General features: G+C 41.8%; 1 protein-coding gene across 1 annotated transcript; it reads right to left on the reverse strand.

Annotated features, from left to right (window-relative positions):
• Window positions 1–4,254: 4,254 nt before the first annotated feature.
• LOC124716679 (speckle-type POZ protein-like) lies at window positions 4,255–5,085 on the reverse strand. The gene has a single exon (XM_047243217.1). The coding sequence runs from the start codon at window positions 5,083–5,085 to the stop codon at window positions 4,255–4,257; it is 831 nt and encodes a 276-aa protein (XP_047099173.1).
• Window positions 5,086–14,886: the final 9,801 nt, after the last annotated feature.

Below are 14,886 nucleotides of genomic sequence, written 5' to 3' on the forward strand. Positions count from 1 at the left end.
ACTCATTTGTTGTGCTGCAGGCAGCTGTAATTTCAGAAATTTTGTCGCGATTGTCTTAGCCCGGTGGTGCCTAGTATCCGAGAACAAGACAGCTAACGTGTGACCTGTTGTTTTGGGTTTTGGAGTCCCGTTTGGGCAACCCAGTTATCACGCACACAAATGTATTGCTGTCGAGTGAGGTTAGTCCTAATCTTGTGGAACTAAGCTTTCAGTGACTGGCTCGTCTGCAAATTAATTAATTTAACCTTTGTGGTGTGTTTTTTGCTTTCAATGGTGAATTTGTTGTCATTCATTTGTGTATGTTTCGCCGTTAATGATAGCTATAGGATAGCAAGGTCTTGAATGGCCTGCGTATCGTGACCGTATTTTGGCTACTGTTAATTTGATTTGTTGTTTATCGGTCTGGTGAAAACTTATGCCAGGTTTACTAATTTCCGCCTGTGGTCCGGAAGTTGGTTTGAAGGTAAATCCGTCGGTAAATCTTTACTGGACCTAACTGTTAACTGATCTTGCGTTGAACTAATGCCATTATTAAATCGTTTCTTGTGTGCTGTAAGTTGTATTACCATAGACAAGGAGACAGGGCACGTTCTGTGGTCGAGGGGTAGGCACGGTTGCTGCTTTTCGCGTGGTGTCTTGTCGCTCGCTATCATTTCCCGCGTTAGTACGGGCAGCGTGAGATTTGTTTGCTCGCGGTTGTATGGCCGCTAGTCAGCTGTGCCTGCTCCCGCTTCAGGGTGTGCCGTGTTTCGTAAGGCGTACGCCGACTTTCAGTCACTGTTACTCCTGTGTTGCTGTCGGTCGCTTACCGAAACGTTTGTCTGTTTTAGCACGGTGGCCACTGGGCCGTGACGATGTGAGTTGATGACCAGCGTTGGCGCGGTCGTCCGCTCTGGGCGGCTTCGGTCGCTTAGACTTGGCAGTTACCTTCTGATTAAACAGATCAAATTTGTTTATTTGCAGTAAATTCCTAAGTAGTTTGTGAGAAAAGTTGTAGCTGAGCTATTCATGTTTTTACACAATGTAAGCATTTTGGTAAGGCATTTTCCTATCTGTTTTATTTAAATGAGAATTCTTTATTGGGGTTATTCACCTGTTGAAGCTTACCATAAAATTTGTAACTTAGCTTTCATGATTTTATTTAATTTAAACATTCTTGTAAAGCAGTCCTTTATGTTTTATTGATTGGTAATTCTTTATTGGTGTTATTCATTGGTTGAAGCTTAACGCATGTTTGTAACCAAGTTTATGTCCTTGCTTAATTGAGATTTGTTAAGAGCCTTTATTGCTGGAAGATCATTAAAGCTTGGGTGCTTGTAATTGTAAATACTGTTTATGTTGTGGGTACCCTTCCACAGCCAAGCTGTCCTATCTACCAGTTTGAGTGAAGGCTTCTGGTTCGGAAATGAACAAGTCTTAAGTTGTAAGCGAAGATCATTCTGATACCACTCATAGGGCAATACATGCGCTGGTATTTGAGCCATGGCGGCTCATATCGATAGTGCCACTCTGGTGGTTTATCTTTCCTGCCACGGTCAGGGCGGTAAGCAGCGCCCTTGGGGCCTACGCGAGGAGTAACGAGGCGTGGTCCTGTGGGGTGGGGGTGTGCTCCGGGACGTGGTGGGAGATGCAGCGAATGTGGGACCGGACCTATCACACGGAGATATACAAGTTGGCTGTGAACGGAAGGCGCCGTAGCAAGCAGCGGGAAGCGGGCGTCCTGTAATTTGTGTAAAGGAGTAACGATTTTTGCACTGGATGTCCCAGTGGTTCCCGAGAGTTGCGGTGGCTGCTTTCGGAGAAGAGAATTGGTAAGAGCTTGTGTCTACGCTCTTTTCCGTACGGTGTTGCTGCCTGCCGTTATAAACGGGCGAAAATCAGGAGCTTGTATTGACTATACGTGAACTGGTGATGTAAAATTACATTTGTGATTGAGTCTCACTTGTACTGTGACCATTTAGAGGTGAGAACTGGTGGTTTCATTAGGTCTGGTTCTTTGCTGTGCAACTAAGGGAGTCAGTTATTTCGGGTAACTGAGGGAGCACCATTATGTTGGTCTAAGTGATATGTTCTCCACGTTTTGTCTATGGCTTTGCGAATCTAAATCGTGGGGAGTACACGTGTGAGTAATTTGCTATTGTATTGTTGGTTATGTTGTAAAGACTTCTCTGCTGTGTTAAATCACGCGCTGATTTGTAGCCAATCTAAGCAGAAGTTACCATTGCTACTTGCTTACGTGCTACTGTCCTTATGATTGGCGTTATTTGTCTTTTGATTGTGGGTGTGCTCACATTTAAAAAAATAATAATTACGGCTACTATTCATAAGGGTTGTCTAGTAAGGAAATTGCTTAAGCTTTTATCCTATGCTGGTCTGTTTGCCTATCACGTTGGCTTTCTACGCAGTAACTGAAGGAATGTGTATGGTGGTTCAAGATTGTAGGCTGACTAGTATTCGAACTGGTGTTGAGGTTAAGGGCGAGATCAGCATCCCGCAAACCCGCACGCTGCGCGTGGTTAAATGTTCCGCTATTGGGGAGCCGGCTCCCTGTTCCTGGATTTTGTAAGGATGCGTGATGAGTGCATCGCTGTAGTTTTTCGCGTGCTACATTGCGGGGTGTCGGTGCCGTTCTAGGGTTAGACTTGTGATGTATGTTACCTTGAAAGGCAATTAACTGTACCAAACTTAAGAGAGCTTTTAGTTTGTTTTAGGTCTGTACATGGAATGATGTCGATATTTTGTCGATTGCGGCAATAACTTCCTGTGTGGGGAGATCCTCTGAGGGATTTGTTTTGTACCGTTGCAGTGCAGTCCATCTGAAACGTGCTGCTTAAAACTTGGGACTGCAGCTATCTGATGTTATATGTTACTGTTTAATCTTAAATGTCTTGGATGTAATATGGTTGTTGAGGATTATGTAATTATTTTGATCACTGGTTCGTTAAAGGAAGTATTTCGTTTTAAAATATGTGCTCGGTCAGAGCCTATTTAAATATGATTTTAACTCTTCATTCAAATGTTCTAGTATTGCTTTCTTAAAAGGCTTTCAGTTAAATGATTGCTATTTACCTGTTTAAAGGTTTGAGTGATTTAAAGGAAAAAAAATAGTATTTTGTAATTTGTACTGATTATTCCTTTTGGGTAATACCTGACTTACGTGTTCAATAAATGAATGTCTAGTCAATGGTGATGCACTGTTCTATTGCTAGCCCAACCCTTCCACTCCACAGCCTATTGAGCTGCTTTGTGTCGAAATTGTGTTCAGAACACCTCTGACCTGACACCTCAGTATTGTTGTTGCTAAGATTGTAGGGTAGGCATCTGTCAGGGTGGTAGTATGGACAAGACACGAAAAAATGTCTAGTAACCACGGGTTCTCTAATGCATACCTGAGGAACTATGAGCACTTGTTCATCTTCGCTACTGTGAAACACATCTCCTCCATTGAACAAATGCTAATAGCTCTTAAGGTATGCCTTTTAGAGCTCATGTTTACTAGACTTTCTCTCTCGTTTTGGGCCACACTACCGCCTCAGAAAGTTTCCTACCGTACAATCTTAGCAACAACACTATTGCTGCATGTATTCCACTATCAGAGGTATCAAAACGGTTTTCGCTTATGCTCTCCGACTCGTTCGTTCCGTTTCAGGGAACTTTACCTCAAACTGATACATTTGTCCGCCTTCATCGTTCCTCAAAGTTTGTAACATCATCACGGGATCACCCTGTACAAAGATACAATTACAAGCACCGGAGTCTATAACTTTGATGCTGTGTAGCGTCGCTGGATGACGATTCTGGACATGGGTTCCTGAGTAAAACTTGACCTAAGTCCCCTCCACAACCTCTAGAAGTGTGTAACATGAATTGTGAAACATTTGCATAACTTTGAACTGCATAACTTAACTTTGAACTGCATAACTTAACTTTGAACTGCATAACTTAACTTTCAACTGCATAACTTAACTTTGAACTGCATAACTTAACTTTGAACTGCATAACTTAACTTTGAACTGCATAACTTAACTTTGAACTGCATAACTTTAAATGGTATAATTGTGTAATTGTAATTTTAAATTGTATAACTTTAAATTAGTTTGTATAACTTTAAATTAGGGGCCGTCGCTCTAAAAACCGCTAGCCTGCAACTCAGCGCCGGTCCCTCTACAAACACCTAAGACTCATCAAAATCCGTGATTAACATGTCTGATATTCCCTTGTCAGAGCTCAGGTTCAGATTCAGCTGTCTCTCCCTCATGCCATTTGCTCGCTGATACGCTGTATGGCTTCCGGGTGCGTGGATATGGTCTCAGTCCATCCACGGGTGCGCATCACCTGGTAGAGGTTGCGCTTGATGAAAAGGACCGCACGGTCCCACAGAATGTCGCAGGAGAAAAGCGAGGCGTTGGCTGCAGTTTCTGCGGCGTTGTCCACACTGAGACAGCTGGCGATGTGGGCCTCGCACTGGCGCTTCAGGTGTCGCAGCTGGTACTTGTCGGCGGCTATCAGCAGGTCCCACGGCATCTCCCTGAGGGCCGGCGCCACACCGGTGTACACGTACAGCAGAACCTGCTTCAGCGCTTCCGACTTCACGTCCGAGAATTTCACGAAGCCTTCCTGTGCCTCCTTCGTGTGCGGCTGCAACATGGCAGCAAAGTAAGGACTCCGCACAGACAGTAAGGCCCTGTGTGCCTTCAGAACCGTGCCTCCTGCGTGTAGCTCGAAGTCCGTGAGGACTTCTTTTTGCAGCATCTCGCCCAGGCCCCTCACTATACTGGCGTGTGGTTCTGCAGCGTCTACTACAGCCAACTCGTCCTGGACAATGCACTGCATGCCGATTTTGCACTGCAGTGTTATCTCGTCCGCGCTGTTGTCGTCTTTGGTTGCGTCTGGTTTCCTGATGAGGAGCATTTTTGTTTTTTCTCCTTGCTTCAAATTGTACCATGAGCGTGGGAATACTTCTCGTATCTCGCCTGATGGGAGAATCTCGTCGGCTTTCAGCTGCGCTCTCAGAGGCTTTTCCGAGCCGCTCTTTGTCAGCAAGAAAGTCAGGTGAAGTCCATCCGAGTTGTTTTGAAGGACCATGCACCACTCGCTGGAATTCTGGTGTGGGAACGGAGTGGATTCAACACTGGTTGTTCCTTTACCCAATGCTTTCAGTCCTTTCACAGTCCATGTGCTGAAAGTCGAGTAGTTCTCGAACCTCGTACCACGTGAGTGCTTCGTAACGGTTGGTGTACCTGCTCCTACTCCCGCAATAGCAGTTGACCACGTGGTTTGTTCTGCAACAAACAAAAAATCCAGCAAATTATGCTGAGTACCTATTATCAAAGGGGGAGGTATTACATATACAAAACATGGATTGTTCGCTACAAAAGTATTTGGTTTCCAGATATTTCAAATAACCTTGAAGAGACGATAGGAGAATCGGTAAAAATATTGACTTACTCATTATATCATACAAGCAGAAATAAAAAGCAAAGAATAAAGTCATCGGGAGCAGAGGACGTGAACGTAGACCTCATAAAGAATGGAGGAGTTTTACTCAAATTCTGACTTCATCTATTAAACACCTGCTAGCTTACAATGAGCATACCTGATGGACGGTATTTGCGGTGTAACGACGTATTAAGTTTTCGTTTGATATATGTATGACCATGTGCAGACTTCGTCACCCACGTCAGTTACACTCACTTCCAAAAAATTATTTATATTCTTTTAAATTGTCATAGAATGGTTCTTGAACGAAACTGTAAAACATCAGTTGAGTCGTGTGCAGAGAATTACATCACTTGGGCCAATTGGTTTTCGTAACTTTTTCGAATTTAAATTTCGTTTGTTTCTCCTCAGAAAATTATATCGACACACGTTATCTTGATCTAATCGATATCAGAATCACACATTAAATAAACTTTTTAGATTCAAAGTTTCGGCCAACGCTGTCTGAATCAATAATCTTGTCAAATATATTATTAATCCGTTCACATAACTCTTCATAAATAAATCTTCAAGACACGTGTTTCAACTTTAATAGCATACACTATTTTATTAGCTTCCTACACATACAGATGTGAACTTGAGCGTTGACAGACAGTGACTAACATTTCAATAAGATTAAGATCTACATGATGTCATTGTTGTACAAAAAGAGTATAAAACTTCATTTTTAATTTTTAGAAGCACGACGCAACAACTCGGTTCCAGGATCTTCTGTTGCTCCTTGGCTGTCGACCCGCGACGTATAGCGGCCAGCAATTTCCTCTCTGGTCGCGGCAACGAAGATGCTGTCCCCGTTCGTTGCGCCGACCTCTCCGTACATGAAACACATAAAAAAATACAAACTTTTAGATAATTCACATTTATTACAAATAATAAGAAAACACATAAACAAAAACTAAATTAAACTTATAGTCACCTGCAAACTGGGCTGACTTTGGTGGATGGGTGACGCTTAATTTCGTCCCACTACATACCCCACCCACAAGCTCAGTTTGTCAGGTTTTAACCGGAATTAAAACTGTTCAATATACAATATTTAACTGTTAATACATTTTCCTCACATTTTACGTAACCTAGAGTCCTTGCTATTAGATAGATTTAATCCTTTTAATACGATATCGTTGTGACTATTTGTCATTTACTCTTAATTGTGCTCTTATGGTAATTCGTAACCGAATATAGGGAGATTGCTCCTCTTCAGTTAATAGTTGCTAATAAATACTAATTTAGTACGTTCTTTAACGTTGTACATTAGGACAGAGCGTTCAAACGGTGATAGATTAGTTTCAGTTTCATTTATTTACTAGTTATTCTTTCCAAGAATGTACATTACTAATAAGTTTCTCACAATAACTAATAGTACTATTTACTTTACGTCATTCTCTTCCCTAATGCCTTATTTATGCCTGAGGTCAAGAAGAAATCAAGCAAACTTTCTTTAGAATCTCGGCACGGCTTTCTTTACCTTCGGACACCTTGTTGGGTAATGGCCATTTATTTAGGAGAAACAAGCAAGAGAGCCCCGTTTGGTGTGTTCTATATTAACACTATTGCAAACCTCTATTAAAGGCACTCTGCTATGTTCTCGTGAGCCATATAGCTCTGGACGCCCATGGTCCCTAAAACTATTAACCATCCCCTTTGGCTCCTACTATCCGAGTAAATTTAAAATAAGCAAAATTCCTTTAGACCTAAGAGCAAAATTTCCTCCATATAAATCCCCCTTTTGGTTATCTTTCTCTTTTTGAAGTACCAGTAGATTATTGTAGAACACATGTTTAAGCTTTCTGTCATTTATTTAAAATAACACGTAACTATCACGAAAAACTTCACATGAATAAACTATGAACGCTCTTCCGTGTGTAACATATACTAAATATTAACTTATTTAGGAATGAAGGGTTTCATTTGATCAACACTATATAATCCTTTAATTACACCTGATGAAGGTTCCATAAGAAGTAATGCTTTGGGATGTACAATCTTATGTACAACATATGGACCTTCAAAGATAAAGAAGAATTTTCTACATTCCTTATCGATCTTAGAACTTTTAGGATGAGATCGTACTAGCACAAGATCTCCTACCTGAAATGAGGGTTCTACAGCCTGTTGATTATAACTTTTAATTCTCCGTTCGGCATTTTTTTACAATCTGTTCGCAAACTTTTTCGTCTGGAATATCTTGTTGTATCTCATTTACTGGTGGCCAAGGTAAAGCAGCTAGTAAAGGCTCACCTATAATTCGTTTGCCTAAAATTTCTATAGGTGATAATCCCGTCGTTAGGTGAGGCAATTCATTTAATATCTTTTCGAATTCAGGCATTAGTTTGGCCCACCGAGTATGTTTATGTGCACAATAAGTTCTACATAATCGTCCTAATTCTTTCATGACTCTTTCTACTAAATTACTTTGAGGGTGATATTTCGAAATTAAGATATGTTTGATTCCATATTGTCTTATCATATCTTGAAATCTTTGACTAATAAAGGCACTACCGTTGTCAGACATAAGTCGTTTAGGAATGCCCCAGTTAACAAAGTAATTTCGGGTGAGGCAGCGTATAACGCTTGCTGTATTCGCTCGTTTCAAAGTATACAGTTTCACATGTTTGGACCAACATTCCATTACAACAAACACATATGTTAATCCTCCTGAACTCCGAGGCAGAGGGCCGAAAAAATCTAATGATAGTAGATCCCACAAACCTCGAGGAATTACAGCATATAATTTATAACGCTTGGATTTGTTATTAACTTTAACCTTTTGACAGGTTTCACAAGCCCTAATAATACTTCTCACAATACGGGACATATTTTTGAAATAATAATACTTCATTAGATGTTTAATACATTTATGAATTCCAAAATGCCCGTAACCTTCATGAATATAAGTAATTAACTCGTCCACAACAGTTTTCGGAATGCAGATTTTCCATCTCTGGTGTTCCCTCTGTGCTTTCCAATACAACAAGTCGTTAAAATATAACCACACACCCCGGGTGTTAACTGTTTCGTCCCCATTATTAAGGTTTTGTATAATTCGTAGAATAACATTTTTCTTTCCTTTATGTAATACGGTAACCTACTACTTAGGACTCATATTAGATGACTTTCAATTAATTTAGCACGATTTAAATTCCATTCAAAATAATTCCTATAACCTCCCCACCGTTTAGAATATGGAGGAGGGGCTAACAACTTTAAAGTTAAGTGTTGTTGTTTTCGTCTTGACCAATAATTTTGTTTAAACTGCTTAACAAAATCATCCCAATCCCTGAATTCATTTCTATGCAGTACTGCCCATTCCGCAGCTTCTGCTTCTAAATGTCCTATTACAAATTGAATGCGTTTTTCATTACTCCATTTAGAAGATAATGATGTTTCAAAAGCTTTTATAAAGATTATAGGATGAAGTTCGCCTCCTGGTTTGAATACAGGAAATCGACTTGCTACATTTGAATTTGTCGTTATGTCATCCAGACATTCTGCGAGAGAAATAGTCGGATTTTGTTTAGATTGCAGAGACGGAGTTGCATCGGATTGGCTTGCCGTGATTGCTTTATTCATATTGTTGTCTTCCGTGCTAGCAAATTCGATGCGACTGTTGTCTCTGATTATGTTATTACCTCTGCTACCTGAAATGTTCTCGTTATTATCTAATTCCGATAACCGTTTAGTAATTTCCTGTATCCGCATTTCTGTATTGGATACGCGATTAGCTAATATCGATTCTTCACTGTGTTCACGATGTGAACGCTCTGTACCTTCGTCAATATTATTAACTTTGGCAGTCTCAAGGTTACTGCATATTTCAGTAATTAAAGATTTCATGTTTTCGATTTCAGTATGGTCCTTTTCTACTTGATGAGTTAATGTCTCTAATTCTACATTATCTATTGAAGAAATCTCTACAGGTTTGGTAGAGACCTCTTTAATAGATTCCAATAAATCTCTGCGAACAGTTTCTGTTTGCATAGAAAATTCATCTCGTAACATATCGTTATTTTTCTGTATTTCACTTACAACTAAGATATTGACACTATCTAGTCTGTCGGTTAAGTCAGTAATATCGTGTCGCATGCGAGCTTTTTCCTCGCGCGATTCCTGGATATATTCTTCTAACCTTTTACAATTATCAGCAATCTTATTACTAAGTCCTACTAATTTTTCCTGCATTTCAACTTTAGAAGACTCTATTTTATCACTTAATTCTCGACTGGTTTCATTAAGATATTCCTGCAACCTGTCTGTTGATTTTGTTAGCTCCCCTTTAAGTCTAGCAGTAGATTCCTCGTTAGACTGTTTTAATCTAGCCATAGATTCTTCGTTAGACTGTTTTAATTCCTCTTTTAATCTAGCAGTAGATTCCTCGTTAGATTGTCTTAATTCCTGTTTTAGTTCCTGTTTCAATCTAGCAGTAGATTCCTCGTTAGCCTGTTTTAATTCCTCTTTTAATCTAGCAGTAGATTCTTCGTTAGATTGTTTCAATTTAGCGATCGCCCTAAAAAGGGATCTCATGCTCCTATCGGACATAGATTGCTCTTCGTCTGACATTTCACTTCCCGACATTATTGTAAGATTAACTATTTACACACGCAGACTTGTAATCAACAATCCTGTAAAAGCACACTTCCTATGTACAACACTCCACTTCCAACTTGAAACAAACTCACCGGACACTAATATTGTAATTTGTAGTTCTCGATGATTAGTGTGCTGCTATGGGCTGCAGATGTAACAGCCGTCGATGCAGCCGCTGAGATGCTGCGACCCCGCTTCCGCAACCGGCAGGACGCTGAGTCGAACACCGGAAACTTCGCTAGCTGCAACCACGCCCGGCACCGCCGTAGACAGGCGAAGCCCTCAGCAACACCTCTAATACCAGCCGGAGGAACGCCCCGCAGCTGACGTACTGGGCCTATTAGTTTAGGGAGAAAAAAGGTTGTCGGGGTTTGCAGCGTTCAGCTGCTGCCCAACAGATGCGCCTTCTCGTGGAACAACTGCGTGACCGTACTGCTTGGCTGCGGCTCCGTCAGATGCCCACACCCACGAAGTCGCCGCTGGCTGGTGAAGGCTCCACGAAAACTCGCGTTGACTCCCGAAGGACTCTTGATGTTTTGTTTCGTACCTGTGTGCCTTAGTTGCACACAAGTCCTGTTTCTAAGGTCGCCACGGTGTAGTGTAACGACGTATTTAGTTTTCGTTTGATATATGACCATGTGCAGACTTCGTCACCCACGTCAGTTACACTCACTTCCAAAAAATTATTTATATTCTTTTAAATTGTCATAGAATGGTTCTTGAACGAAACTGTAAAACATCAGTTGAGTCGTGTGCAGAGAATTACATCACTTGGGCCAATTGGTTTTCGTAACTTTTTCGAATTTAAATTTCGTTTGTTTCTCCTCAGAAAATTATATCGACACACGTTATCTTGATCTAATCGATATCAGAATCACACATTAAATAAACTTTTTAGATTCAAAGTTTCGGCCAACGCTGTCTGAATCAATAATCTTGTCAAATATATTATTAATCCGTTCACATAACTCTTCATAAATAAATCTTCAAGACACGTGTTTCAACTTTAATAGCATACACTATTTTATTAGCTTCCTACACATACAGATGTGAACTTGAGCGTTGACAGACAGTGACTAACATTTCAATAAGATTAAGATCTACATGATGTCATTGTTGTACAAAAAGAGTATAAAACTTCATTTTTAATTTTTAGAAGCACGACGCAACAACTCGGTTCCAGGATCTTCTGTTGCTCCTTGGCTGTCGACCCGCGACGTATAGCGGCCAGCAATTTCCTCTCTGGTCGCGGCAACGAAGATGCTGTCCCCGTTCGTTGCGCCGACCTCTCCGTACATGAAACACATAAAAAAATACAAACTTTTAGATAATTCACATTTATTACAAATAATAAGAAAACACATAAACAAAAACTAAATTAAACTTATAGTCACCTGCAAACTGGGCTGACTTTGGTGGATGGGTGACGCTTAATTTCGTCCCACTACATATTGTATTGTATTGCATTTATTGTATTGTATGTTAACCGGGGACCTAGAAACGACGGAGAGGCTCTGTCCCCGCCGCAGCCACAGTGGTCCACAAACCCACAACGACTACCGCAGTCCACTTCACCCCTTCGCCGCCCCACACTAGACCCAGGGTTACTGTGCGGTTCGCCCCCGATGGACCCCCCCAGGGAACGCCTCACACCAGACGAATTTAACCCCTATGTTTGCGTGGTGGAGTAATGGTGATGTACGCGTGCGTGGAGAACTTGTTTGCACAGCAGTCACCGACATAGTGTAATTGAGGCGGAATAAGGGGGACCAGCCCACATTCGGTGAGGCAGGTGGAAAACCGCCTTAAAAACCATCCACAGGCTGGCCGGCACGCCGGACCTCGACACTAATCCGCTGGGCGGATTCGTGCTGGGGACCAGGCGCTCCTTCCCGCACGGCCAACCGGGCGGGCCTGATGGACAGTTCACAGCAAGTTGTAGAGAGTTAGCTCTACCAGCTAACATTCAGGGAACTTAGGTGCACGCCCCTATCGCTACTCTGTTTACAGCTAACCATGTCTGCCACAAGTTCTCAACATTGTAGTACAGGGTGTTTCAAATAGGACTATACAAATTTATAAATTTATTGAAGGAAGATATAGAGCTGGGTTTAGTTTTCTTTTGTAGGAAAACACGTCAGGTTTTTATGTTAAACTAAATATATTGTATGTGGCTTCCCTTGGTCATCCTGCACACATCCCATGAGAAGTCAGTTTCTTCCCGAACTCTCTGTAGCATTGCAGGTGTAACTTGCTCAGTGTCGGCGCAAATTCTTGCTCTGAGTTCAGGTAGAGAAGCCGGCATAGCACGTAGAAACTCAATATCCTTGATGAATCCCCATAAAAAAAAAAATTCGATAGATGTCAGTTCTGGGGAATGTCAGGGAATGCAATTGGCGCATCACGGCCAATCCATTGATCTGGAAAGCAGTCACTGAGAATATCTTAGACATCAGCCAGATAGTGGGGTGCTGCACCATCTCGCATGAAGTAAACATTTTGTTCTTGGTTGTTCTTGGGCTGTTGACAAAATGTTGTACCATTCGCTCAACGACGTCGTCAGATGTGCTTGGACTACTTGATTTCCCATGCCTTACCAAGCACCCTGTTTCTACAAAACATTTATGCCACTCAAATTGTATGACTGCTAAGAGGATCTTTAGCTTATTTGTTACGGAAATTACGCTGAACTGTTTTCACTGTCTTCGATTCTTCAAACCAAAACACACAGTTAGCACGCTCAGGTCCAGTGAAAGCAGCCATATTTAAGGCAACTGCTGCTAGCGCTCCTTACGGTGCAATTCGGCAATAGCGAACTACGCGAGACAAAACTTGATGTATATCCCTACAAATTGACACTAAAATCACCTCTGTAGATACAATGAATTGATTCATATGAATTTTCAAAGTTGCAAAGTCTTTTTTGAAACACCCTGTATTTCTTCATCCACAAGTTGAGTAAAATATATTTATTTAAAGTGCACTTGTGTCAACCAATCTCTTGGTTGCCAGTACAAATTCCTACCGCGACAGTTGGCTTTGACCACCTTCCACCCACATATCATCAGCAGTGAGGACATAACATTCGGCTTCTCGGAATATAACGATTACCTACTCACATCATAGTAAAAATAAACCGACAAACTACAGAGGTATATGTGCTTTTAAGGCAACATAGAAATTGAACGCTGATGTATTAAATGACAAATTAATGCCAATAGTAGAGTCACCCTTGAAGGAATAACAGAATGATTTTCGAAACGGGGCAGCTTGTACTGACAATGTATTTACCATGAAATATTTAATGGAGGAAAGAAAGGAATACAATTTTCGCACTTATATGTTATTTGTAGATTTACACTGGTGTCCAAAATTAAAGAAACAAACTGAAATCTTGCAAGGTAGGATTTACTTTGCCACAAAACTGTACAAACAGGCAATAGAAAAGTAGAAACGATGTAAAGAATTCAGAATGTAAACGATTGCAACATGCATAACTGTAGACAAAAATGTTCTTCAGAGTTAACGGATTTGCACATGCATTCCAACAACTGGTTAATGTGGTCAATATGGGGTGTGACCACCCCTGGCAGCAACACAGGCCTGAAAACGAGCGAGTATGCTGTAAATGAAGCCATCAGTCTCTTGTTGAGGCACTAACGCACTGCAGAGCTGCTCCCAAGTCTTGGAAAGTGGTTGGTGGATGCTGATGTGATGCAACCCGTCTTCTTAGCGCATCCCAGATGTGCTCCATTGGATTCAAATCGGTAGAGCGAGCAGGCTATGTTATGCGTGCAATATCTTCCATTTTCAAGAAAACATCAACCACCTTTGACCTATGAGGTCGAGAATTATCATCCATCAATACAAAGTCTGCGCCCACAGCTCGACCCAACAACCGCATATGAGGATCCAACATCTCATCACGTTAACTGACAGCACTTAAACCTTGCCGATTCATCCATACAACTTCATAAAGAGGTGTCCGAGTGGTCAACTTAATCCCTGCCCACACCATTAGGAATCCTCCTCGATATCGGTCACTCTGCACAATGTTTGGGTCCGAAAACGTGCCCCGCATTTCCTCCAGATGCGAGTCCGTCGAAAGTCACTCTCCAGACCAAATATGGACTTATCTGTGAAAACGACATTGGCCCACTGTTCGACCGTCCAGGTGGCATGATAACGACTCCTCTAGACATTCCCTTCTGTGAAGACACGTCAGAGGTAAACACACAACAGGTTTCCGACAATAAAGGCTACTCTGCTGAAGTCTTCTGTGCACCTTTTGCCTCGATGCAACACGTCCAGTGGATGCTGAGCGGTCGGGTTTCCATGCAGTACTAACGCGATACCGTCGTGCCCTTACAGCCAAATAATGGTCCTCCCTTTATGATTCCACATATGGGCGGCTCTGGCCTGGTCTCTGGGGTATAGTTTCGGTCTATATAAAATGTCGCCACATCCGGAAAGAAGAGAATGAGTTACATTAGGCCATTGGGCCAAGTCAGTTTGCGACTGTCTTGCTTCCATTCTTCCTGCGGTCCTCCACCGCAGATAGACTGTCAGGCGTCTTCTCTGTCCCATACTACGCTGTCGGTGACAGTGTACATGGCGAGTGTGGATGTGGGACCATCCGGCAAACACTACCCCGTTTGACAGGTGCCTGACGTCATCGTCGGCGTGGTTGTTCAGTGACTGGAAGCCGCCTTCCGTGCAGAACACTGTCGTACGCACATCTGTTGATAATTTGTACAAATATAATGTGAATTAGTCACAGGATGGAGAAATAGCGGATTGTTG

This window comes from Schistocerca piceifrons, chromosome 9 (assembly GCF_021461385.2).
Source record: "Schistocerca piceifrons isolate TAMUIC-IGC-003096 chromosome 9, iqSchPice1.1, whole genome shotgun sequence".
Taxonomy (NCBI): domain Eukaryota; kingdom Metazoa; phylum Arthropoda; class Insecta; order Orthoptera; family Acrididae; genus Schistocerca; species Schistocerca piceifrons.

What these genes read in the sequence shown, in the direction of transcription:
- LOC124716679 (XM_047243217.1), bottom strand. Translation starts at nt 5,085, where the DNA reads ATGGTCCTTCAAAACAACTCGGATGGACTTCACCTGACTTTCTTGCTG.